The following is a 27561-nucleotide window of genomic DNA, read 5'->3' as shown; positions in this document are numbered from 1 at the left end:
ACTAACTGATGTCTTGAATGTCCTCTCGTGTACTAGCTACTTAAGGACGTCTTGTATGTCCTCTCGTGTACTAGCTACTAACTGATGTCTTGTATGTCCTCTCGTGTACTAGCTACTAACTGACGTCTTGTATGTCCTCTCGTGTACTAGCTACTAACTGATGTCTTGTATGTCCTCTCGTGTACTAGCTACTAAATGATGTCTTGTATGTCCTCTCGTGTACTAGCTACTAACTGACGTCTTGTATGTCCTCTCGTGTACTAGTTACTAACTGATGTCTTGTATGTCCTCTCGTGTACTAGCTACTAACTGATGTCTTGTATGTCCTCTCGTGTACTAGCTACTAAATGACGTCTTGTATGCCCTCTCGTGTACTAGCTACTAACTGATGTCTTGTATGTCCTCTCGTGTACTAGCTACTAACTGATGTCTTGTATGTCCTCTCGTGTACTAGCTACTAACTGATGTCTTGTATGTCCTCTCGTGTACTAGCTACTAACTGATGTCTTGTATGTCCTCTCGTGTACTAGCTACTAACTGATGTCTTGTATGTCTTCTCGTGTACTAGCTACTAACTGATGTCTTGTATGTCCTCTCGTGTAATAGCTACTTAAGGACGTCTTGTATGTCCTCTCGTGTACTAGCTACTAACTGATGTCTTGTATGTCCTCTCGTGTACTAGCTACTAACTGATGTCTTGTATGTCCTCTCGTGTACTAGCTACTAACTGACGTCTTGTATGTCCTCTCGTGTACTAGCTACTAACTGATGTCTTGTATGTCCTCTCGTGTACTAGCTACTAAATGACGTCTTGTATGTCCTCTCGTGTACTAGCTACTAACTGATGTCTTGTATGTCCTCTCGTGTACTAGCTACTAACTGACGTCTTGTATGTCCTCTCGTGTACTAGCTACAAACTGACGTCTTGTATGTCCTCTCGTGTACTAGCTACTAACTGATGTCTTGTATGTCCTCTCGTGTACTAGCTACTAACTGACGTCTTGTATGTCCTCTCGTGTACTAGCTACAAACTGATGTCTTGTATGTCCTCTCGTGTACTAGCTACTAACTGATGTCTTGTATGTTCTTTCGTGTACTAGCTACTAACTGATGTCTTGTATGTTCTCTCGTGTACTAGCTACTAACTGATGTCTTGTATGTCCTCTCGTGTACTAGCTACTAACTGATGTCTTGTATGTCCTCTCGTGTACTAGCTACTAACTGACGTCTTGTATGTCCTCTCGTGTAATAGCTACTAACTGACGTCTTGTATGTCCTCTCGTGTACTAGCTACTAACTGATGTCTTGTATGTCCTCTCGTGTACTAGCTACTTAAGGACGTCTTGTATGTCCTCTCGTGTACTAGCTACTTAAGGACGTCTTGTATGTCCTCTCGTGTACTAGCTCCTAACTGATGCCGTGTATTTCTTCCCGTGTTTTAGCTACCTGACGAAGCCCAAGAAGGAGATCGAGTCCCGTAAATGGGCGGCAGAGGCATTGTCCTTTCTCTCCATGGACGCAGATGTTAAGGTAACGAACCGCCCTCCCCCGCAAAGAATACCCCCACTAAAACCCCCACGAAAGTACCCCCTATAATAAGAAAAATAGTCCTGTTCTAAGTTACAGAAAAAGCGTTTTTTTTTTGTAAGATGAAAAATAATTGTTTTTTTGGTTTCTGGGATTTGGGTTACTTGAATCAGGAAGAGAATATAGGGGGGATGTCTGGGAAAACGGTATTCACCGCAGGAACCCGGATGTTGTGCCCTTTTACGGCGACGAAAAATTATTTTTATTAAAAATGAAAATACGTGACTGTTTATAAAGCTAATAGTTTAATGCGTAGAAGTCGTGCTATCTGTATGAAATTGAGTAAACATCCATTATTTCTGTAGTTTCCCCGCAGCAAGTAATAAAAGTGCAGGAGTCTATAACACTGCGATAGGAAGAAAGGCTATTTGAGCTGTTTAACCAAAGTCCTCTTCTCATAACTTTATTTGATTCATCGTTTCGTTTTTTTTGTTGTTATGTTGTCCTCTCTGAGCAAACAACGCGTTTGGAAGCATCGCTAAGGAGTTCACGAGTAAACAAAGGAAATAACCTCTTATTAGAAATACCTTATATCCCCCCTATAACGTCGAACTGTAGTATCTGTTAGGGACCGACCATTTGATATCTGACGGAGGTAAGATATTTGTTTCCTGCTAGATTCTTGGTGGCCAGTTCGCCTGCTGTACTTTTTATCTCTGGATTATCCCTGTGCCAAGTATATATTGTTTATTTTTTTTCTAGATATATTTGTTTATTTGATTTCTTTCGGGAGTATTTACCCCTGTCGGATATCAAATGGTTGGCCCTTTATGGCTGACTTAGACAGCGCCATAGAGTCGTATGCGATTTGCCCGCAACTCCCTCTACAATACGAGTGTAGAGTGTAAATCAGCCTACGACTCTGCTACGACGTTCGCTTACGAAAGTCGCAGTGTGTAATTTAGGGCTTAGATATGTCGTAGGCAGGTAGCATACGACTAAATCGTGCTGTCTGATTCAGTCTTTAGACATAGTTAAAGCCGCATTGTCACCAGTTTACTTCCGGTCGATTACGTACCATTCTCCGATGATTTTTAACGGAAAAATATTTCAAAATATTGAAAGCAGTGTCTCTATTGGAAGTTTCTTTGAAGATGTGATCGATAATTTAGAGCGGATGGCCTGTTGAATATCTCGGATTCTAATAGATTCTTTTGTCTTTTAACGGTTGAGGTTTCCGTCGGACCTCCGGAAGTAAACTGGTGATAATGCGGCTTTAACAGGCGCGTACACAGTATTAGCTGAGGGAGGGAGGGGTGCGCAGTCAAATGTATCATTTGGAAAAAGCATAGTTTTCTTTTTACGTACCAAATGCAGATACACAGGGAGCTCACCTCTACGATTTGAACAAAGTTAGAGTTGTTTTTTAGCTTTGCGTTGTTGTTGATTTAGTGCGTGTGCGTTTGTATCTCGTGTCTACTTTTTCGGCGCCCGGTGCTTTCTGGCGCTCTCTCATTGGTAAGCGGTCTAACGGCCGTCTCGACTGCGAAATGGCTTCCGTGTCACGGCATACCAACTTACAAACCGTAGAGGTGAGCTCCCTGTGCAGATACAAGCAAATGAACGTAGTCGATTGTTTCATCTTCATTTTCTAGCATTTCTTTTTGAACTACACAACCAAAGAACTTCTATACTAAGGCTGATTTTGAAAAATTTTATTTTTCTTATTGACTTAAAAATGTCACACCAAAGTCGTATAGCCGGAATTAGTTAATAAGTTACGATTTCTGTTATGCACTTCGGTATCTTAAGATTACGCTTGCAAAGCCATCAGCTGCCCTAGTAGTGCCGCCACCTGAGCGTATTTCTTGAGACGAACAAGAATGTTCATTTAATGATCTCACCAAAAATTATAACTAGTATAATTCATAGTTCTTGGTTTATCATTATACCAACCTTAAAGACCAAGGCAGACCGGAAAAATGAGCGCGCGATGGCGAAAAAAGGGGGAAAACCATATTTCCCTGTCTCTAGTTGTCTATATGTGACATTGATATTCTACGTTTCAGCTGCAAAAACAATGGTCACCATCATTAATTCACTTCTTTAAGGAGTCTTTTAATTTGCGCATCCTCTAACACTATCATCTATCGAGGATTTTTTCTCCGGCCGAGAAATTTCTCGCATGATATGCGAACATAAAATCTTATCTTTGCTCATAATTAAAAAAAGGTATTCGCGAAAACTCATTTTGATAAAAATTTTGACACTCGTATTTAATTGACCTCTCCATATTTGATCGAATCTGTCCTAATATTTTGCCTTGCTAACAGATCTTTCTTCATATTTGATTCTAGCAGTTCATTTATCCCTGTCTCGTCTATCTTTCACGTTTTTGTATTCTTCGTTGTTTGTTTGACAAACAAAAACGCAAAAGATAGAAGCGACTGGAATAAGTTAACTTCTAGAAATAAACAGAAAAAAAAAACACTGCTAGCAGGAAAATATCTTACCTTCATTAAACAGGCATCATAGAGATTGCACTGTAGGCTATGACAAATGTGTTGAGATTTTCTCATCAACATTGAGGTCTAGAAATCCTTTCGTACAACCATTAACACTGAGCTGTACTTATTACTTTTTACAGATTTTATATCGTTGTTTGCCTATCGATTCCCTGTTGTGAATTTGCTGTCATAAATTATCACCACTGTAATAATCATTTCTTGAATTTTTGTTTTCTCACACAGATGTTATATGATTGGATATGATGATGACAACCGACCCGAATATCTAAGATTTTACTTTTTATATTTTCTCATACCTGTAATACTAATATCATAATTGTACATATACAAATAGTTATCGTTATAAAAAAAAGGAACCCTTACACTTATGATGGCTGTTTAAATTTTCCCTAAGGACGATGATAAACACAGGTTTGTAGCTGTACTTTTAACCCTAATCCATTCTTGAGATATGATTGAGTTGCCATTCTTGAGATATGATTGAGAGCATGAAAAAGGAACAATTTCGCAATTTCGCAAATTGGGCAATTTCAGACAAATCAAGAGTCTTACTATTTGCAATATCTCAAGAAGGATTATCTACCCAAAAATACTAAAGCTTATTTTGTTTTATATTACACAAGGAACATCTATGCAAAAAATCAAGCAAATATAAGCTAACACGACCTTGAACTTTGCCATTTTTTTGCTTCTGTCGGATCTGCTGTCAAAATTAAAAAGTAATTCTTACTTCTATGACTTGTGGCATCATCGTTTTTCATAACAATTTTCAATGCAATAGTAATTATATAAAAAGATATACAAGAAACTCCTTTATGAGCTATTGTTTTTCCTATGGTAGTTAATCCGTCTTAGCTGAGTACATAGCAACTCTCTTTTCCGATTCATCTGCTCTCAAAGAATAGATAAATTTTTCCAACACCGCACGGAATTGGTCGATCTTTAAATTTCAACTGCGCATGCGTGCTATACAAGATAAAAAGCGCGCCTTTATTCCGTCATAGCAAAAGTACGTGATGGAGTGTGTGCCTTTACTATGACACTACCCTGTTTGCTCAAAACCGGAATCAATCCAACCGCTAACTGTATGTCAGAAGGCTTTCAGTAAGCGCTATTAGTAAGAATGAACGCTACAGAGATAGACCGTCTTCAGTCAGAGTTGCGCTCTCGTAGCGAATATGTCGTAGTGTTAGAGTCCGTCTTCTTGAGTGCCGTCCTGTTTATTAGCTTGTCTGGGAACCTGTTAGTCTTTTCGTCGGTCTACCGCAAGCCGCGGCTGAGGACAATCTCCAATATGTTCGTGGTAGCGCTGGCAGTTAGTGATGCCCTTATGGCAACTCTGTGTATGCCTTACTCGCTAGCAACACTCGTTCACGGCGAGTGGATTTTCAGCGAGTCGTTCTGCCGCGCTCATGGATTCTTTGTGTTGACACTTGGCCTGGCATCGCTACACACGATGGCACTCGTCTCCGTGAATCGATTCTTCTGTATCGTCAAGACTGCGTTGTACCCGAGCAAGTTCACGCCTCGCCGCACTCTCGTCTACATTCTAGCCGTGTGGTGTAACGCACTAATCGGCTCAATCCCACCTCTATTCTTCTCCTTTCGTGGTTACGCCTTTCAGCCCGGCAAAGCTATGTGTCTGTATAGATTTGAGGCCTACATTCCCTACACAACCTTCATTGAAGTCGCATACATCGGTCTACCGCTGACGCTCATTACGACCTGCTACATAGCCGTGCTCAGAGAAGTCAACCGCTCTAACAAAGTTTTCTCCACCCAAGGAAATCTTAACACCGAGGAACTCCGCGCTCATGTCAAGGAATCGAAGATTACTAAGACACTGGTTGTAGTGTTTATGTGTTTTGCGGCGTGTTGGATACCTGTAAGCGTGGTGGATTATTTAGACTCTGCTTTCGGGGAGCCGACATTCAATCGTCGTGTCTATCTAATGTACGGCTTTCTAGTTTACATCTCAAGCATGGTAAACCCTATAGTATACGGGCTTGCCAGTCGGTCATTCAGACGTGAATATATTGCTATTATCAGAGCTATATTTTGCTGTCAAAATTGCAATAATAACATTTCGCATTTAAGCTCAACAAGGTCGAACAACACGAACTAGCAAATATAATTATTTTGAGCATCGGAGAACAAAACTTTGGCAGATATCACCTGCAAACCTGTCCAAGGTCAAATATTTATTTGTACTCAGAACACATTTTCCATCCACAAAGACCAAGAAAACACAGTTAGTAAATGATTCTATTTGTAATTTTTTTGTTTCGCAAGTTGCAGAAATCCAAGAGTGCAAGGTGCAATAGAAAATATTAACGATGAAAACTTTGAGAGATGAACCAAAAATAAGATCAGTTGAAAATTAATAATATTGTTGTTTTAACATAAAAAAATAAAAACGTAATAATTTCGCTTTTTCAATGATCTTTTATTTCATGGGTTAATTCGTCAGGCTTTTCACAGTTGTTAACTTTCACAGCGGTTATGGGATCGAATGGGAGGAAAAATAAAACACCTCTTCAAACAATTTTTAAACTTTTATACATGCGATGTTATAGCACAACTACTAATAATCTTTCTGTGTACGTGATTGTATGACTGGACACCTGTAATCCATATTCATCGAGATTTACCCACGTAATTGCTTAATACTTGTTTTAATACTAGTTTCTGACAATATAGAAAATTTTTTATCTTAGTTGCCTTGTCAAAAAAATAAAAAAGTGATTTGTTTTCTTTAAAAGTTTTCGGGTTTTCCATGCATCATGTCGCAATATTCTAAAGTGCTATTAAATATTATAAATATAAATATTATTAATAAAGAAATAAGGAAACCTCAAATAAGGAAAAGCTGTCACCAACAAATTGTTTTTTCCATCGTCCGCATGTTTGTGTTGCTTTTCATGTTTCATTTTCTAGGTAAACAAAACGTCTCCAGGGATTGATTACTAGCTACCAAACTCTATACGGACAAATATATTTGCACATTTAGAAAAAACATCTTTTTTCGTATCTTATTGTTTTTAGTAATTTTTTTTGTCCAAATCCTTTTAGATTTAATTTCTTTCCCTCTACCTTTTTATTTGTTCTTTTCTTCCTTGCTTAAGCGAAATATATGCACCCCTTGTTGATTTAATTTGCTTGCTTTAACATTGCCACGATAAGATTCGGTTCCACAGATCATCCCTTAAACTAAACAGTATTTATATGAGTTCACTTAGCTATCAGTTGTGAAATTTTTCTTTCTATCCTTGGCGTGATTATTAAGCTAATAGTACGTAAAAGAAACAATTGCCCCAACCACAATATCATAGGCAATAGCTCCCCCACCCACCCCACCCTACCCTCAATAATTGGATTAGCGCCTGGATACTATTACCCTATGGTTATTCCATTCCAAATCCTCATAATCTTTAACATAACCAAGCAATATAGTAGTAGGGGGAATTGCTACTCAATCCTCTTGGTAATCCCCTTTTCCAATAGCATTTCATAGAGGATGCATAAGCACTCAAATACGTTGTGATAATCTAACTCCTAATTCTCCTAACCCTTACATAGCTAAGCAATAAAGCAGTTAGGAGAATTGCTACTCAGTCCTCTTGGTATCCCCTTTATTCCAGGAGCAATTTATAGGGGACGCACAAGCACTGAACGCCCTACTGGACTTGACCAAGGTAAGCGGCGCCTTCACACCACATTAGGACAGCTTTTAAAGTCCTGATGTAAGGGCCCCACATTTTCTCTAAATCACACCTCATTTACAAGGATGACTTGTGTCGCCATCTTGTTTTTGGCCGCGCGTGACCTGAGAAGGAGAAGCCCATACGACTCTACGACCATACGACGCGAAAAACAACTTTCAAGCGAGGCAAACAGAGGCGTTGTAATGCTAATCCTCAATAATTGCGTTGTTGCACGGAAGACGCCGTACTGTGCTAAACCATTGACACTCACTAACTTTATTACCCACTAAGCTCTAAACACGCACTAATCATTCGTTACCAATTACTCATTAATCATACTCTAATCCCGCAGTAATCCCTCATCATGACATACTAATTACACTCCGGCACTTCTCACTATCAACAATATCAACTCATCGCTTAAAGCCGCATGGTCACCAGTTTACTTCCGGTCGATAACGTAAGAATCTCCGATGATTTTTAACGGAAAACACGAAAAATATTTCAAAATATAGAAGGCAGTGTGTCTATTGGAAGTTTCTTTGAGGGTGTGAATGCTAATTTAGAGCGGATGACCTGTTAAATATTTCGGATTCGAATAGATTCTTTTGTCTTTTAACGGTTGAGGTTTCCGTCGGACCTCCGGAAGTAAACTGGAGACAATGTTGCTTTAATACGCGATGATATAGTACGGTCGGAACGTCTTCTTAAACGCGAAATAAAACGTCTTCTTAACCGCGCTATAAAAGAAGCGTGCCCAGGGCAGCGACCCCTTCAGTTGTCGCTCAGCCGTCGAGCTGTCAAGACGTATCGGATTTTCTTATCGAAATCGAATATTTGGTTCCATATAAACTAGCAAAGGTAGAAAGAAACATCAAGTTGAGAAAGACGAATTTGGGATCTAAAGGACGCATTCAGAGTTTTATTAGGAAATTTTGTGTCTATCGCTCTGCTTAACGGTTAGTCCGCCATTTTGGTTCTGATTTCCAACTTCTCGAGGCGTGAAAAGGGGGCGTCCCTACCCCTTTAGCGCGGTTTCGCGTTTAATGCTACTTTAACCAATCACAACACGGAATTACTGGCGACTGCGTTCTATATCTTTATCTACGTTCTTTACAGACAATACTCCAAAGTCATAATGTTATTAGGTCGCTCTGTTTGTCCTATGGTCCCTACTCATAAAAACCCGATTGTTTAAACACGAGAGCAGCGTGCCATGATCGTCACTCCTTGCCGTGGGTTTGCCACTCACTTCGCATGATTTGACTGTTTTCTAGCCTTCCGAAAAAATCCCTCTTCGTCTGTATACATGCCACTAACGCACGGTTAAATGCGTTTTATAGAATCAGGAGGACAGTACGCTTCTATACGGTGTTTGCCAGACCTTCGTCAACCTCACCAACACATTCGATTTACCGGAGATCCCAGAAGAGATGAAGAAACTGGGCGAGTTCGCACAAGTTAAGATGCCCAAACTTGCAGAAAAGGTACATTGTATGAGCGCGTGTGAGTGTGTGAGTTAAGATGCCCAACTTGCAGAGAAGGGACATTGTATGAGCGTGTGTGAGCTCGCACAAGTTAAGACGCCCAAACTTGCAGAAAAGGTACATTGTATGAGCGCGTGTGAGTTCGCACAAGTTAAGTTTCCCAAACTTGCAGAGAAGGTACATTTTATGAGCGTGATTGAGTTCGCGCACAAGTGTAGTAGAATTATAATTGATCGAACCAATGTCACGTCACTGAGTTTCACGTCACAGAATGTCCAGAGCTAGTCGTGCGGCATTATATCATAAATAAAATTATACCTGTTTTCACCAATTCACTTCATGCTTTTCGTATCCGAGTCGCGAATGTTTTTTTTTGTGTGTGACGGGAATCAATTTCGTAGTTACGACAGCCGGTAGACCGACAGCCAATATGTTTCTTGTGTTCTTATTTGTCTTTTGTTGCGAGGGCCCTCGTTCCAGATTGCACAGCCAACATCGTATGGTTTCGTTCTACATAACACGACCAAACCCCCGCTACACACACTACACACGTGGACGGTTAAGCCGAACGCTTTGGTTATTGTCGGGGTTTTTAAGATTCAGATTGATTGAATTGAAATAACTCGTGCGATACAAAATAAATTAAGATAAAAATAGATTGCAAATGAATGCGCCTCGCCTTTTAACGAAAAAAAGTGTCCTTCGCTGCAAGCAGGGAAGATCCCATTGGGTTTCAAGTCCAACGCCTTAACCACTCGGCCATCGCAGCTCTTCACCAACATCCTTTCAAATGTTTGGTATGTCCACTGGTTCCACTCTCCCTCTCGGCCAATATATCTTATCTCGCCTAGTCGTCTCGCCGTTCTCATTCGTGAATTTAGGGATTTGAGGTTTTGTAGCCTCGGGTTTGCATCATAAACAAGTTGACTTTATTTGGCTTTACTTCCTTAGGATGGCAAGGAATATGTGGACAAAAGAATTGATGTGCTTATCAAGGTAAACTCGAACCGATATCATCGCCATTAATACTATTATATAATCACTAAAGACCCAGTCTTGTACCCGGCGTTCTTAACGGGTTTCCTTTGGTTGGGTTTCCTGTGGATGGCAAGAGCCCGTCCCAGCCTACACAATGCCTCATCTCCGGGCAAAGGAAAACCGGTAAAACGCCTGGTACTAGGCTTCTAAAGACAGTATGTCTTACAAGCAAGCTGTAAATAAATCTAAGTTGTCTTTGAAGCCAGTTTTTTTTATGGATTAAAGTTTCGTGTTGAGCCGCTCTCCGGGAGCAGAGTTGTTTTTTGTTGAATACTAAATCGTTTTATCTCAGTCTACAAATGTTTCAACACACAAGTACCTGATTATGGATAAATACTTTTTTGCTAGATATATTCCTTTTCGTTATTAATTCAAATTGCGAAATCTTAAACCAGCACATTTTGTATAGAGATCTAGCTGCAATGAAAATGTTTAAGTCGTTAAACACTGTCTCTATTATCATTTATGTTTTCATTGTTGTTTTTTGTTCGCGGTTCAGGCAGGATGTATCAGTTCTTTGGTGAATCTTACCAGCTCTGCCAGTCTTACCAGTAGAGAGATGATTTCCAGGTAACTACCTACCACCCACCATTTCCAGGTAACTACCCCACTACCCACCCTTTCCAGGTAACTACCTACCACCCACCATTTCCAGTAGGTAACTACCTACCACCTACCCTTTCCAGGTATGTACCTACCACCCACCATTCCCAGGTAACTACCTACCACCCACCCTTTCCAGGTATCTACCTACCACCCACCCTTCCCAGGTAACTACCCCACCACCCACCATTTCCAGGTAACTACCTACCACCCACCCTTTCCTGGTTACTACCTACCACCCACCCTTTCCAGGTAACTACCTACCACCCACCCTTTCCAGGTATCTACCCCATCACCCACCCTTTCCAGGTAACTACCTACCACCCACCCTTTCCAGGTAACTAGCCAACCACCCACCCTTTCCAGGTATCTACCCCATCACCCACCCTTTTCAGGTAACTAGCCCACCACCCACCATTTCCAGGTAACTACCTACCACCCACCCTTTCCAGGTATCTACCCCATCACCCACCCTTTCCAGGTAACTACCTACCACCCACCTTTTCCAGGTAACTACCCCCACCACCCACCCTTTCCAGGTAACTAGCCCATCACCCACCCTTTCCAGGTATTTACCCCATCACCCACCCTTTCCACCCACCCATTCCAGGTAACTGACCAACTATACCACCCCAAAATATGACAAGAGTCACAGCTTAAAAATATTAAATCATTTTAATAAAAGGCTAGAATGACAAAGTAGTGATAGTGCCTCTTTTAGAACGTTGATCTGATGATCTTTTTCCTTCTGTGCAGGGTGTTCCTAGGCATCGTTACTAACGAGGCTAACCGTGGTGTCACAGTACAACAGGGAGGAGTAAAGGTGACCTAACCTGGAACTAATTCATTCTTTACCTACTTTTGTCTTACCCCCCTTCTCCCCTTCCACGTCATCCTCACCCTTCTATCTCCTTCCTTACCAGAGACCCCACTTCGTCTTTTTCTGTTTCCCTTCGTCTTGTCCCTTCTTATACTACCATCCGCGATTATACAACCACGTAGTGATTGGAAAGTTTTCTCGTATTCCAGGCGTTGCTGAGTCTCGCTGATAACAACACAGAAGTGGGTGGTATACTACCATCCGCGATTATACAACCACGTAGTGATTGGAAAGTTTTCTCGTATTCCAGGCGTTGCTGAGTCTCGCTGATAACAACACAGAAGTGGGTGGTATACTACCATCCGCGGTTATACAACCACGTAGTGATTGAAAAGTTTTCTCGCTTTCCAGGCGTTGCTGAGTCTCGCTGATAACAACACAGAAGTGGGTGGTATACTACCATCCGCGATTATACAACCACGTAGTGTTGAAAAGTTTTCTCGCTTTCCAGGCGTTGCTGAGTCTCGCTGATAACAACACAGAAGTGGGTGGTATACTACCATCCGCGGTTATACAACCACGTAGTGATTGAAAAGTTTTCTCGTATTCCAGGCGTTGCTGAGTCTCGCTGATAACAACACAGAGGTGGGCAAGGATAAGGCGGTTCAAGCTCTTGCTAAGATCGCGATAACCATGAACCCTGAGATTGCCTTCCCGGGACACAAGGTACGGATTGCAAAAGCATTGCCTTTAGATTGTTTCATATTTAAGAGGAAGCCAAAATAGTGACGAAATATGAGCAAAATCAGCCCGTAGCGTTCATGTCATTATCTGCCATAGCCTGCGTAGCGTTAACGTATGTTTTGAGGGAAATGAATCTCAGAGGAATATAGAAAACCAATGAGAAATTCGATGAGCGAGATTTTGACTTCTGTGCTCGCCCCATTTTTTCAAGATCTCACTCATCGAACTTCTTGCAGGTTTCCTTCCTTCCTCTGGGTTTCTTTTCCCTCAAAAAGTACAGGAACGTTTGCTACTCATTATCATAAGTTGTATACGCATTCTTACAACCCCACATAACTGTACATCGTCACATGATCTCATGCCTGCTAGATACTACTCGTAGGAGGCGAATAGAATGACGCTTTGGTCTCTCAAGCCCGGCGCATACCCTCACTGCATCGCGAGGCCAAAAACTCACAGTACAAGCTGGTGAGAATTTTGCCTCAGATGCTTGTGAGACGTAATTTCGTTTGATTGACGTCCGCATCCTGTGGGCCTTTGGCCTCGCGAGGCACAGGTAGCCCAAGCTCTTTATTTGTCGCTAATGATATTTACGGTAAACATAAAGGGCGAAAAACAAAATTAGTGAAAAATAAAAAAACAACTTGTTGGAAAGACGTGTGTGGTATAGTGTTTATGTTTACTTTTTGCGTGTTCTCTGGCCGTATTAAAGCGCCTTTTCAAGATTCAAGATTCACGATTTGAACTCTTACCAAAATCTTGGGCTACCTGTGCGCGAGGCAGTAAACAAATTGCACGCATGAAATTTTCCTCACCATGTGCGCCGGACTTTAGTCTCTGGTAGTGAAGCATTTATTCGTTCTTCTCGACCATAATCCATTCAAATGCCATAGCAAAAGTATTAATATTTAACTTTTTTTTCGCTGTGTTTGCTCAATAGAGTTTCGGTCTGATCCGGCCATTGGTGAAGATGTTGCATCCGTCAAAGAGGGCATGTATCTCCGCTCACATTTGTTATTCAGACATCTAAAGATTAATTCCTATACTAGCAACCCTAATGACAACAATAGGCCCGTACCCAGGGAGGTGCAGGGGGTGCTAACGCACCCCCCCCCCCCCCTACAACGGCCGAGGTCCACTTTCGGCTCAAAAGTAAACGTGCTATTTGTAGACAACTATAAAGTATAAGCTAGATCACTCTGTATTAGTTACTCTGTATGTAGCCAAATCCGACAATAAACGTCCCGTGGAGATACTGCAAAGGAATGAAAAATACTTTTTTCGGGGGTGGTCAGATTTCCATCAGAGAACCCCCCCCCCACCCCCCCCCCACCCCACCCCCCCTCGGAAAAATTAGGGGCACTTTTTCGGATTTCGCAAGAAAAACCCTGGGTATGGGGCTGTAACACGAGTTGGTGATTATTATTACTTGGAGATTGTATAATATATAACTTGCTCGTCCAACATGGCGAGAAATTTAGTCATTAGTCATTAGTGTTCCCTCTAGGTACCTGGATCGGCCGGTAAGGAAACACGCGCAAATTTTGAAGTGAATATAATATCTTTGAAGTAAAAATAATATATTTTTGCAAAAGAGATGTTAAATGCATTCCATGAACAACACTTATTCCTCCCCTTCGCATTTGACTAGTACCTGGTCTTACCTCCTGATGATAAACCTTGTGCTAGAATACACGTAAGGTTGCTTTACATTTCGAAGAGCTCTAAGAAATATCCCACCTTTCCATTTTGTAACTCTATATATTTGTTTTTGTCATCCCCATTCTTGCCATTCCACGCCATCATATATGTTCCACATTTTCCTCCCTTCCAGATTATCTATCCACCTAACACCCCCCCACCCCCGTCCCACCCACCCCAGGTGCTTTGGTACGAATACCCGCTTTCAACCGAAAACAACACTTAACGTTTCAGGTCCATTCTGTATTCTTGGTATTTTTATGGCCTTGAAATATTGTTAAACAAAGGGTGTTTCTGGTCGCCTCTCTTTAAATCCCCCCTTCCATTTTATACGTATTGATAAGTCGTCGACTAATCACTTTTAGGAGATTCCGTCACATTCAATATGTCGTTTTTTTTTTCTAGGGTTTGTTGCAGTACGAAGCTCTTATGGCATTGACGAACCTCGCACAGCTGAACGACGACGTACGGTAAGGGTCCACAAACTTGCAGCTTACTACAATACAGATGAAATATGCTATGCTATGTCATGGTCCGTTGTTTGCTGGTAGCTTGGATTCGAACTCTCAAATCTTATGAAAGTGTATCTTCCTAAATCTGGATGGCGATTATTTATTTCATGTAGTTTGTATCCATATGCTCTCTTATAATATTGTATTTTTTTCTGGCCCTACATTTTTTAATTCTCTGATATTTTTCCTAAACGCCATATTCTTTAGTATTATCTAAATATTTTGCTATGATGTAAGTTGAACCACTTGTACTAATGGATCCCCCTACCCCCTCTAAAGGTCTTACCACGAGGTTAACACTGTCGCAGAAATCAAATTTTCATAACACCTGTCTTTATGGTGAGGATAAGGATTTAGTCGCTTTAAGAGATGTTTTTACGTTATATCTCTTATGACGAATAGGGATAGGGTCACTTATTTGAAGTGTTTTTATGCCATATATTTTATGCCATATAGGGATGTGTCACTTTATGGGGGTGTTTTCACCACTTATGATTAATGGGAAATAGGGATGTGGTTGCTTTATTTAGGTGCTACTGTATGATAAGTGTTCTTGTGTTTGCAGTAAGCGGATTGTTAAAGAGAAGGGAATTCCAGACATTGAGATGCTGATGTTTGATCAAGATGAAGATTTGAAGCGAGCCTCTACGGAATGCATGTGTAACATGATACTGTGTGAAGAGGTAGGAGTGGAGTTGGAAAAAGGAAAGATAGAGAACTGCAATGCTCGTAACATGTTTTTGAATAGCGCTTATGCCATAGTCTCAGCGCTTACAGAGACTGACTTCACCACTCACCAGTATATAGATACAGACTGCGTCAGTTATTTTACGGTAACCTTTGTTCATGAAGACAAGTTAGTTACAGTCCTAAACGCCCAGTCTTCCAAGCGTTAGTCCTTGCACCTCACCAATACAGGTTCACGCAGTGCGGTACAATGCCCAATGTAGAAAGCCAGGTACACTGCCAATCTAACCCGAGCCTCGCTTTAAATTCTGTGCAGGTCTTCAAGCTGTATGAAAAAGTCGATTCACCGACTGAGCGCGTAAAGCTACTCACTGTCTACTCGGGCGAGGAGGACTTCGGTCTACAAAGGTAAGATTAGGAGGGTGGGGTGGGGGATAGTCGACTCAACGGCAGGGCGTGTCAGGTTTCTACCCGGGCGAAAAGGACTGGTGTCTACAAGGTAACAGTTGGGGGATGGGACGTTCTGTAGCTATTGTTAAGGGTTACGGTTAATGTTACCCTTTATCATTAAAATTGTCTCTATTTCACAGTGGAGCTTAAAGAATGTCCATCAACTGCTACTTTGTTATGTGTACAATTGAAATTACAGCGGTTCATTTGCATTCTTCGAGTGTATTCTGATACTTGATTAATGTTTTTTTATTGAGCGTTTCTTAGTGATTTGCTCGTATTGTCCGATGGAAATGGACTTTTTAGTTAGTCTGTATTGTGCGGGAACTGAGCTTATAATTGCGGCATGATTTGCCTTCTTTAAATGTGACTTTTTCCTCTAGAGCTGCATCTGGAGGACTAGCCATGTTGACGGCAAGTGAGATCGTTTGCAACCAAGTCGCCAAGGTCTGTCTGACTTGATGTATTGTCAGTCTGTCTGTCTGATTCATTGTCTGTCTTACCGCCGGTCTGTTGGTGGATTCGTGTCCGTCCGTCCGTCTTATTATCATCTATTTAATGTGTATTCTAATCTATTTGTCATCTATTTTACTATTTAGTTGATTTAAATAATTGTGGTCTAGTTGAATTGTATTGCCGTCTATTTAAAGTGTATTGTAGTCTAATTTGAGTGTATTCGCCTATTTATAGTGTATTGTCGTCTTTTTAAAGTGTATTACCGTCTATTTAAAGTGTATTTGTCGTCTTTTTGTATTGCTATCTATTTGAATTGTATTGCCGTCCATTTAAAGTGTATTTACGTCTATTTAAAGGGAATTACTATTTATTTTAAGTGTATTGCCGTCTGTTTAAAGTGTATTCCTTATTACCGTGCATTTGTAGGTGGGGTGTTGGCTAGACATTATGAAGGAAATGCTTCTCTCCAACAAGAACGAAATCAAACATCGCGGAGCTCATGTTGTCGCCAATATGATGGCTGCAAACAAGGACATCGCAACAAAGGTACTGATCCCATGCCCCAGGCAACAAGCCACCCCCAACCCCAACCCCAACCCCTCCCGAATTCGGTATTCTTAACAGCTTCTGGTAACTAATTTTCTCTTACCGCTTAGTTCCGGGTAGGAGAATTTCTTTCTTTTTCTTTTACGTAATAATCGACATTCTATCATCATTTTATATTGACTGTAGCTTTACTGTATGTGTCGACTCCAAAAAAAATCACTCACGCGCTAAAACATTTTTTACGTGATATGAAAGCTTGTCATATTATTTGGATTGCATTTGCGAGTATGTAATCGAGAGTTACGTGTTCTCCGGATGCCTCGTGGCAAATATGGTCTTCAGAGAACTTCAAAATTTATCGATATCTGCTGCAAAAGCTACAAAGAGACCCAGTCCTTTCTCTCTTTCCATCGTTTAAAATGAACACCTAATAATCATTTGTTTTAGTGGAATTTGATCAGGGGCTTACCACATAGATATATATTTTTCTGTAATAATTTTTTGGAGAAATCAAGGTGGAATATTGAGAACTGCTTTAAGTCTTTCATTGCCATAACGCCCTGAGACGCCTGTAAAATATAGGCCCAACTCCAAAACGTCAAAAATGCAAACTAAACATCACCAGACCCGGATACTCATAGATTCATCCAAGGCGTAGACGACCTTCAAAAGCGCATCCAAGCAATGTAATAGAATTGACTCTTTTGTCAAAATAACAACCTTAATTTCTGACCAATTCGTAAACAAATGCTTACACTTAGAAACATTTCTTACCAAAAAAGACACAAAATTCCAAACTACAAATAGAGACATGCAAACACAGATCAAGTCACCAATATCTATACCTTTATTAGGCTCCGTCAGGTCCCATTTTACAGCAATCAGTCACAATAATCAATGCTAGAACCTCCATTAGAAGCGAGTCACCATGTTTAGCCTATTTTGCATGCCTGCACTGCATCATGGGAGTCTTGGAAACACCTTGACAGACAGGCGGGCAATCTCCTCCCCCAGAATCATAACAGTTTTTTTTATAAGTCTCTTTGCCCCGAAGCCAAACAAAACATTTCCAGGTCCAAGGAACCCAGAATAAGCCTGAAAACAATTTTTGAATAAGGTTGGGTAGCAAAGATGGCCCACATTGGAGAGTATGAGGCCATTCACCAGAAAATTCCTTTCTCACTTGGTGAAGCCCAGACAAGGAATTATCCCATTGAATCAACTTCAGCGTGCAAACATCCATAAGCGCAGCATTAATTATGCCCAAAAATACTTCATGATGTCCTAAGGCACTCTCCAGATGTGAAAAAGCTGTAATTTTTAAGCAAATTACAAGCAAAACTGTTGTAAGCAACAGGCTGTAGCAGTGCCGTCGCTAGGAAGAAAAGGCACCGCAGTGCATTGTTGGAAACTTCAAGGCATACCGTCTTGGGTCAGCGGTAGCTTAGCTTAACTGGTAGTGTTGGACTTGAAATAGGGGGGGAGGTTTCTGTTTTCAGTCTGTTTTTCTTACAATGTTGCTCAAAAGTACCCAGGAGTGAAAGGGTTAACAAACAAAAATTTAAAAAAGTTACATAAAATAAAGTAGTAAAAGGGATGGTCAAGTGAGGCGAGGGGTGAATTGAGTGATAACCCTCTACGTCCGGACCATCCACAACCACTCTAGATCATAGATATATTTATAACCTTCTTTCTAAGTAAATCTTTTGCATGTGGGACGCAGAACACATGCTCTTGTGAGCATGCGCGGCGCTATGACGTCAGCGTTCCTTGGACTTTTTCCTTTGAACTTTTAAATTTTAAGATTTGAACTTTTAACTTTTAAAATTTTAAATTTGAAAATAATCCAAACAGCTGTTTCAGATTAATCGGTTGTTATTTTGTTAATTTTGTGTCATTAATTTCGAATCGCAAGGGAGTGGTTGGGACGTATGAAAACTAAATAATATTATTCATTCACAACAGTTCACAGGAGGGAGGTAACCCTGGAAGCAAAACTTTATTTTCATGTTTGATGGTCGCGTTTTTGCTTTTTCACGTCATCCGTTCTTTCGAAAGTCAGAGACGCGAAAGCCATGCAAACTGCTAATGAAATACTGTAGACAAGATAATGCTTTGTTAGCAGATGCGAGCTGATATGGTATTTTAGACATATATTTTCATATTGGTTTGTATCTATTAATGGTTTGTATGAATCTTGCTCTTTCTAAATCTGTTGAGGTTTTTTCGAGCAGAACTAACGTAAGGTATTCTTATCTTGTACACTGTTCTCCTCTATTCTTTAGAAGTGATAGCCAGTTAAAAAAAAACAAATTTTAAGCAAGGTAGCTGATTTAAATTGAATACGAAGCGAGCGTATTTCTGTTTAGCATAAGTTGTAGACAACATTTTGAACAAATACAACGAGTTCAATAGGCCAGTTGCGTCTGGTCTGTTTGAATTCGCTTTAAATAATTTAACGCTATATGCGTAAACGACGAAGAGTAAAGGTTCTACGAAAGAAAGGTACTTGAAGATATTACTTATTAGTGAGAAAAACGCCAATATGTTGTAAATGCAAAACATTTGGTCACTTCGGATCAATTGCCCTCGTTATTATTAGGTCTTAGAACTAGGGTTTGCAAATTGCCCGTTAAATTTAATTTTGTGTTGTAATAAAAATATAACAGTAGCTTTGGTACTCTTGTACTTTGTGAAAACTTCTTCGCGGCTATCATTGATAAATAAATGTAGAATTTCATAGATAAATATAATTTGTATCGTGCGAATGGGTTTCCACACTACAGTTTCTACCAGTATCATTCGGTGTATCTTAAAAACTGACAACAAGAGAATCAACTTGTTCTGTCTATTTAACATGAAATCGTGTTTGGAAGTGACTTTTTCTCCCTATCCTCTATAATTGCTGCTTTTACTTCCTGTTATATTTATCGAGTCTATTGGCAGTTTACTCAGAATTGTAACAAACTCGAAACCGGAAGTGTCTTGCTATTGCACCACACGTCACGCTATCGTATCGTGACAATGACGTGTTCCGGTCACGCCAATCGTTTGAGTTTGTTTACCACAAATCGCAACGAACCGGCAGGTTAAAGAAGGGATAAAAACAGATATGGCAATAAACTCGCATAATTTAACTCACAAGAAATAATTCTTTTCCATTGAAATCGATGTTGCCTCAATTCAAATTCACTTTCGGTCCATATTGCTGATAAAAACTGATTCGATAAAAACTGTAGGCATACATAATTTGAGGTTTTAACTAACGCTTTAATCACTTCCAAAAAATATTATTCCAATTTTTTAAAAATCAATGTTTAAAATATATATTATTCTCACTAAGCTTTTCTCCTATTTTTTTTTTACTTGAAATTTAAATCACTCGGACTAGACTGCTAACATTAATGCAAGCAATAAATTAGCTAAATAAAATGCAGAACAACCATGAATAAGCTCATAAAAAAATATCTTGTGCCGCTTTACAATCCTTTTACCCCTGCAAAAAAGGTCAAGTGATTGGATGAGGGGGGATTCAAAGACATATTGATAACCCTCAACCTTCCGGACCTTATGTACAAGGAAACGTGGACATATTTATACACTAGCTGAACGGTCTCCCGGTTTCCATGTGGGTTTGCAGAGGTGTGGAAATGCCATGCGCGATAAGAAGTGACATAAAAGGCTGAATAGTCTGAGTCATATTTTTTTAATTAATTACAATCTTTTTTATTGAAATTCAAACTAAAAAATTGAATTCACATTTGACAGATAATAATTTCCCTTCTTCTTTTGTAATTTGTCATTTCTATTCACATACAAAGCATCTTTTTTCTAACCCTTCCCTTCCTTTCCAAAAAAATTTGCAACATAAAATAGACTTTGAAATGAATTTCGTAAGACAGTTGTGTAATTATCTCTGTCATCCCCTGCTTATAGTCTCAATTTTGAGCAATTATAATATTATAATTGAAAGGGTTATGCGAAATGTATTTTTCGTAGTTTTCAAAAAATATAATAAACAAAACTTTACTAAATTTAGTATGCCTTTGAAATGTCAATTCATGTTAAGAAATATTGTTAGTTGCAATCTTATGACAAGAAGTCTTTATTCAGCTCTCTGGGTTGATTTGAATACAACCGGTAAAAACTATTTGCAGAAATTAAATAACAGTATATTTTTCCAATTGAGCTATAAAAATTTACTTGCAAATTGTGAATAATAATATATTATTTCATCAAAAAGGTCAAGTGATTGGAAGAGGGGTAAAGTTTCAATTGGATAACCCTCAACCGTCCGGACCTTACATACATAGAACGTGAAAATATATATACACTAGGCTAAGGGCCTAACGCTTCCCATGTGGGTATGCCGAGGTGCGAAAATGCCATGCGCAGTCAGAAGTGACGTAAAAGTAATGTCGAAAATACACTGGAAAAAAATGTTCGTGTTCGACAGTTTTTTTTATATGATTTATCACTTTCCAAAGTTACAACATCAATAAGTTATCAAATTCGGCAATCATTATAGCGGAGCCCAAAATTTTTTAGCCAACTTTTATTCTGCGCATGTAACCTTGAAATCATAAAAATAGCGTTCTTGTGATTAATAATTCATCATCGCATGAAAATACTCTCAATCTTAACATTTTACGAAAACTACATTAAGACAATAATTATAAGTATAGTATAATTCAGGTGGCAATGATACGTGGAAATACAAAATCTGGAAGTCTGGCTTATTATTCCCGATAATAATTGAGAGCAAAGTTTTGATATTGTTTTGTTGCACCACACGATGTAATATTGCGTTGATGTATTAATTATCCTGTGTTTTTTATTGCTACGCTTAATAGATGAGGATAATTACCGTCACCATTTGTTGCATTTGTTGCTGGAGTAATATACATACACCTATCTCAAAATACGTTGTCAGCGCAAATGGCAATTGGCAAATGGCAGTCCTATCATCAAAAAAATACCAAGGGACTCCTTATATTTTACTAAAAGCAGGAAAATGGGAATAACTCGTGCGATTAGTTTACTTACTTTTTTACTTTTAGGGGTAATTATACCTACAATCCGCTACCATTTGCGATTCGCTATTTGCACCGACAACGTTCATTGAAATAGTTGTATACATGAGTGTGTTCAAAATAGAGGCCTACAAAATATACCAACACGAGACTAAGAGCATTTTGTTAGAGGGGTAACGGTGGGTAAATCCGAGACTTGCCGCGGCACCGAGACCCGCGTTTCAGAATCCGAGCCCGAGACCTTTGTCTAATTTAAGAATCCGAGCCCGAAACTTTTATAAAATTTCAGAATCCGAGCCCTTGCTTTCCGATAAAACTGCGAAGGCGAGACTAGATTATGAAATTGTTCATTTAGAGAATCGTTTATCTGGTTATGGAAAGATATAAGCAGTTTCTGATTACACCATACAATCTTCCTACTGTAGCTATTAAGGCTCAAGACTCAAACCTACGGGCGTAGTCACAAATATAAAAATATCGCGCGTTTAACAAATATTGGGGATCCTGAGATCGCGGTTTGAAAACCGGAGACTCCGAGACCGTGGTATAAAAGAAACGAGACTACGAGACCCCTGAAATTTTGAAAAAAAAAAAGAGAAAATTTGGCGAGACTTTCCAAATGTCTTGTTACCCATCGCTACCCCTTGTTAGCGTAGGCCTTTAGAACATACGAACACGAGGGTATGATTTATATCATCCTAAGCACTGTAATTTTTTCTTTGCATTTAGTTTTGGCTTTATTAATATTAGTTATTACTCTTTGAGATGTACTTGTATGTAGTTGATTTAACGAAACTGACGGCAAAAATCATGTGTGTTTTTATTCTAATGTTTATTAAAATGCATTTTTTAGTTTTCTCTATTCTAGCTTTACTGTAGAGATTAAAGTTATCGTTGGTGATACCATTGGCATAATTTCGTAAATTGCTTTAGAATTAAGTATAATTAAAGAGAATGAACATTATGCGCTCACAGGCCCGTAGCCATGGGGGTTCGGGGGGGTTCGGACGAACCCTTCCCCACCCGGCTTGAAGGTCCGCTCATAGCAAACAAAAATATATAACGTTTGACTGAAGAATACCGTGCAAATCAATATGTCTTTAAAATGACTATAAAATCTTTTTATAATAATTATCTTTATTATTATCGCTATATGTTAAAAAGTACCCTGATAATAACATTTTAAATACAAGATTGATTGCCTAATGTAATAAGGCGAGGAGAGGGTATACCGGAAATTTGGTCCGCAGAAATGGATAAACGAACCACCCCGCTCAAAATCCTGGCTACGAGCCTGGCTCAGTATAACTTATGTGAGAAGAATTAAGACAAAGGCACAATATGAGAATCTTTTATCCATAGCTCACAGAAATATTCTACATGTTGGATGGAAAACACGATTGTCAAAGATTTTAATAAACGTTGGATGCACTAAAAAGGTCAAGTGATTGGAAGAGGGGTAGTGGTTCAAATGGATAACCCTCAACCGTCCGGACCTTGCCTGAAGGGGATACTAAAAAGTATTTATACACTGGTTGTACGGCGTGCTGTTCTCATGTGGGATCGCTCTTAAGCTCGTAAATGACATGCGCAGTGCAATGACGTTTCTTTTATATTTTTCTGCTAAGTAAAAACGTTATTGAGCATTATAGAATTGTTTTTGGTCTGAAATTTCAAAATAGGTTGGGCACGTAAAAGTTGAATTTTTATTTTTTTATTTTTTTAACCCTCAACCATTGAAGTAATAAAACTTGCATTTTGATAACCCGCTAGCCCGTTAAAAATACTGATTTGCACAAGAGGCCTGATAAGAAGACATAATGAAGTAAAAAATATACATATATGAAAAAGATGAACAAATAGATAATGATACTATGTAAAAGCGTATAACTAAAATTAAGTAGCTGAAGTTAGCCACACATCTTATCAATTTGTGCAAAAATAACCATTAAAAACATTTTGATACTTCAGTTACGAACTCGAAAATATTGATAATAGAGCTATTTTTTGTTATTTTTGCTAGGTTGACAAAATGACGGCAGACGAAAACTTAACTTACTGGATTATACCAAAAAAAAAAAAGAGAACAAAAAAACCCTAAAAGGTCAAGTGATCGGATGAGGGGGTAAATTCTATACGAGTACAGAACATCAAATTGTGATAACCCTCAACCTTCCGGACCTTACATTGTACAAAATGCTAGCATATATATACACTTGCTAAGCACAGGCGAGTTTACCATGTGGGAAAGAACTCATACGTGATGCGCATGCGCATAAACTATGTCGTAAGCAAACCTCGAAATTAATTTTGCTACATCTGTCGTAGGGATTTTTCTCTTTCGCGCGGTACATTGAGTTTCGAACATGTTTGAAACCTGTGTGTTACACTGCGCAAGCGATCAATAATCGCTCTGGCAGATGCAAGTGTAGGCTGATGTAGACACGGAGGCCCAGGAGGGCCACCCGCCGTTTTTATTCTATCCGATTTGGGTTGTATTCCAACGGATTTGGTTTTAATTTTAGCCGATTTGGTTTTTATTTCAAAGGTACTTTTAGATTTTACTTATTGGTTAGAAAAACCTCAATGTTGTAAATGCAAAACATTTTATCACTTGGATAAATTGCCCTCATTATTAGGTCCTAGAACTAGCGTTCCACAATTGTCCGTTAAATTTTATTTTGTGTTGTAATAAAAATATAACAGTAGCTTTGGTTCTCTTGTACTTTGTGAAAACTTCTTCGCGGCTATCGTTGAGAAATAAAGGTAGAATTTCATAGATGAATATTATTTGTGTCGTGGGTTTCCACACTACAGTTTCTTGTGGTATCATTCGGTGTATCTTAAAAACTGACAAGAGAATCAACTTGTTCTGTCTATTTAACATGAAATCGTGTTTGGAAGTGACTTTTTCTCCCTATCCTCTATAATTGCTGCTTTTACTTCCTGTTATATTTATCGAGTCTATTGGCAGTTTACTCAGAATTGTAACAAACTCGAAACCGGAAGTGTCTTGCTATTGCACCACACGTCACGCTATCGTATCGTGACAATGACGTGTTCCGGTCACGCCAATCGTTTGAGTTTGTTTACCACAAATCGCAACGAACCGGCAGGTTAAAGAAGGGATAAAAACAGATATGGCAATAAACTCGCATAATTTAACTCACAAGAAATAATTCTTTTCCATTGAAATCGATGTTGCCTCAATTCAAATTCACTTTCGGTCCATATTGCTGATAAAAACTGATTCGATAAAAACTGTAGGCATACATAATTTGAGGTTTTAACTAACGCTTTAATCACTTCCAAAAAATATTATTCCAATTTTTTAAAAATCAATGTTTAAAATATATATTATTCTCACTAAGCTTTTCTCCTATTTTTTTTTTACTTGAAATTTAAATCACTCGGACTAGACTGCTAACATTAATGCAAGCAATAAATTAGCTAAATAAAATGCAGAACAACCATGAATAAGCTCATAAAAAAATATCTTGTGCCGCTTTACAATCCTTTTACCCCTGCAAAAAAGGTCAAGTGATTGGATGAGGGGGGATTCAAAGACATATTGATAACCCTCAACCTTCCGGACCTTATGTACAAGGAAACGTGGACATATTTATACACTAGCTGAACGGTCTCCCGGTTTCCATGTGGGTTTGCAGAGGTGTGGAAAAGCCATGCGCGATAAGAAGTGACATAAAAGGCTAAATAGCCTGAGTCATATTTTTTAATTAATTACAATCTTTTTTATTGAAATTCAAACTAAAAAATTGAATTCACATTTGACAGATAATAATTTCCCTTCTTCTTTTGTAATTTGTCATTTCTATTCATATACAAAGCGTCTTTTTTCTAACCCTTCCCTTCCCTTCAAAAAAAATTTGCAACATAAAATAGACTTTGAAATGAATTTCGTAAGACAGTTGTGTAATTATCTCTGTCATCCCTTGCTTATAGTCTCAATTTTGAGCAGTTATAATATTATAATTGAAAGGGTTATGCAAATGTATTTTTCGTAGTTTTCAAAAAAATATAATAAAGAAACTATACTAAATTTAGTATGCCTTTGAAATGTCAATTCATGTTATGAAATATTGTTAGTTGCAATTTTATGACAAGAAGTCTTTATTCAGCTCTCTGGGTTGATTTGAATACAACCGGTAAAAACTATTTGCAGAAATTAAATAACAGTATATTTTTCCAATTGAGCTATAAAAATTTACTTGCAAATTGTGAATAATGATATATCATTTCATCAAAAAGGTCAAGTGATTGGAAGAGGGGTAAAGTTTCAATTGGATAACCCTCAACCGTCCGGACCTTACATACGTAGAACTTGAAAATATATATACACTAGGCGAAGGGCCTAACGCTTCCCATGTGGGTATGCCGAGGTGCAAAAAACGCCATGCGCAGTCAGAAGTGACGTAAAAGTAATGTCGAAAATACACTGGAAAAAAAATGTTCGTGTTCGACAGTTTTTTTTATATGATATATCACTTTCCAAAGTTACAACATCAATAAGTTATCAAATTCGGCAATCATTATAGCGGAGCCCAAAATTTTTTAGCCAACTTTTATTCTGCGCATGTCACCTTGAAATCATAAAAATAGCGTTACTGTGATTAATAATTCATCATCGCATGATAATACTCTCAATCTTAACAATTTACGAAAACAACATTAAGACAATAATTTCAAGTATAGTATAATTCAGGTGGCAATGATACGTGGAAATACAAAATCTGGAAGTCTGGCTTATTATTCCCGATAATAATTGAGAGCAAAGTTTTGATATTGTTTTGTTGCACCACACGATGTAATATTGCGTTGATGTATTAATTATCCTGTGTTTTTTATTGCTACGCTTAATAGGTGAGGATAATTACCGTCACCATTTGTTGCATTTGTTGCTGGAGTAATATACATACACCTATTTCAAAATACGTTGTCAGCGCAAATGGCAATTGGCAAATGGCAGTCCTATCATCAAAACATTACCAAGGGACTCCTTATATTTTACTAAAAGCAGGAAAATGGGAATAACTCGTGCGATTAGTTTACTTACTTTTTTACTTTTAGAGGTAATTGTACCGCTACCGTTTGCGATTCGCTATTTGCACTGACAACGTTCATTGAAATAGTTGTAAAACTATAGTCTCAATTTTGAGCAATTATAATATTATAAATTAAAGGGTTGATTTGAATATAACCGGTAAAAAGTATTTGCAGAAAATAAATAACAGTATATTTTTCCAATTGAGCTATAACAATTTACTGGCAGAGTAATTTTATAGCAATTTATCATTTCATCAAAGAGGTCAAGTGATTGGAAGAGGGGTAAAGTTTCAAATGGATAACCCTCAACCAGGGATGTAATAAAACTTGCATTTTTATAACAAGCTAGCCCCGTCAACAATACTGAATTGCACAAAGAGCGTGTTTAGAAAAAAAAGAAATAAAGTAATAAAAATTGTGTACATATATGAAAAAGATGAACAAATAGATAGTTACGAACTCAAAAATATTGCAAAATGATGGCATACGAAAACTTAACTTACTGGATTATTCTAAAAAAAAAAACTAAATAGGTCAAGTGATCGGATAAGCGGGGTAAATTCTATACGAGTACAGAACATCAAATTGTGATAACCCTCAACCTCCCGGACCTGACATCGTATAAAATGCTAGCATATATATACACTTGCTAAGCACAGGC

General features: G+C 38.7%; 2 protein-coding genes across 4 annotated transcripts in view; both read left to right on the top strand.

The window, feature by feature from the left end:
• LOC5508643 (protein unc-45 homolog A) overlaps positions 1–27561 on the top strand; it is a 74308-nt gene that overhangs the window by 21529 nt on the left and 25218 nt on the right. For 2 of the 3 annotated variants that reach the window (XM_048733958.1, XM_048733957.1), the window contains exons 19-32: positions 1443–1530; positions 7697–7750; positions 9103–9246; positions 10198–10242; positions 10784–10854; positions 11644–11710; positions 11917–11949; positions 12320–12433; positions 13392–13442; positions 14558–14622; positions 15230–15347; positions 15668–15759; positions 16185–16248; positions 16684–16803. In XM_048733958.1, the coding sequence (XP_048589915.1) occupies positions 1443–1530; positions 7697–7750; positions 9103–9246; positions 10198–10242; positions 10784–10854; positions 11644–11710; positions 11917–11949; positions 12320–12433; positions 13392–13442; positions 14558–14622; positions 15230–15347; positions 15668–15759; positions 16185–16248; positions 16684–16803 (1126 nt within the window). The remainder of the gene's footprint in view (positions 1–1442; positions 1531–7696; positions 7751–9102; positions 9247–10197; positions 10243–10783; positions 10855–11643; positions 11711–11916; positions 11950–12319; positions 12434–13391; positions 13443–14557; positions 14623–15229; positions 15348–15667; positions 15760–16184; positions 16249–16683; positions 16804–27561) is intronic. The other variant, XM_048733959.1, reaches the window with a different exon arrangement.
• LOC5508636 (D(2)-like dopamine receptor) lies at positions 2773–6811 on the top strand. The gene has a single exon (XM_001629162.3). It carries the CDS (start codon positions 5179–5181, stop codon positions 6178–6180), a length of 1002 nt encoding a protein of 333 aa, XP_001629212.3. The 5' UTR covers positions 2773–5178; the 3' UTR covers positions 6181–6811.

This window comes from Nematostella vectensis, chromosome 11 (assembly GCF_932526225.1).
Source record: "Nematostella vectensis chromosome 11, jaNemVect1.1, whole genome shotgun sequence".
NCBI classification, from domain to species: Eukaryota; Metazoa; Cnidaria; class Anthozoa; order Actiniaria; family Edwardsiidae; genus Nematostella; species Nematostella vectensis.
The sequence above is the reverse complement of the archived record's forward strand: the minus strand, read 5'-3'. Positions and strand labels throughout refer to the sequence as shown.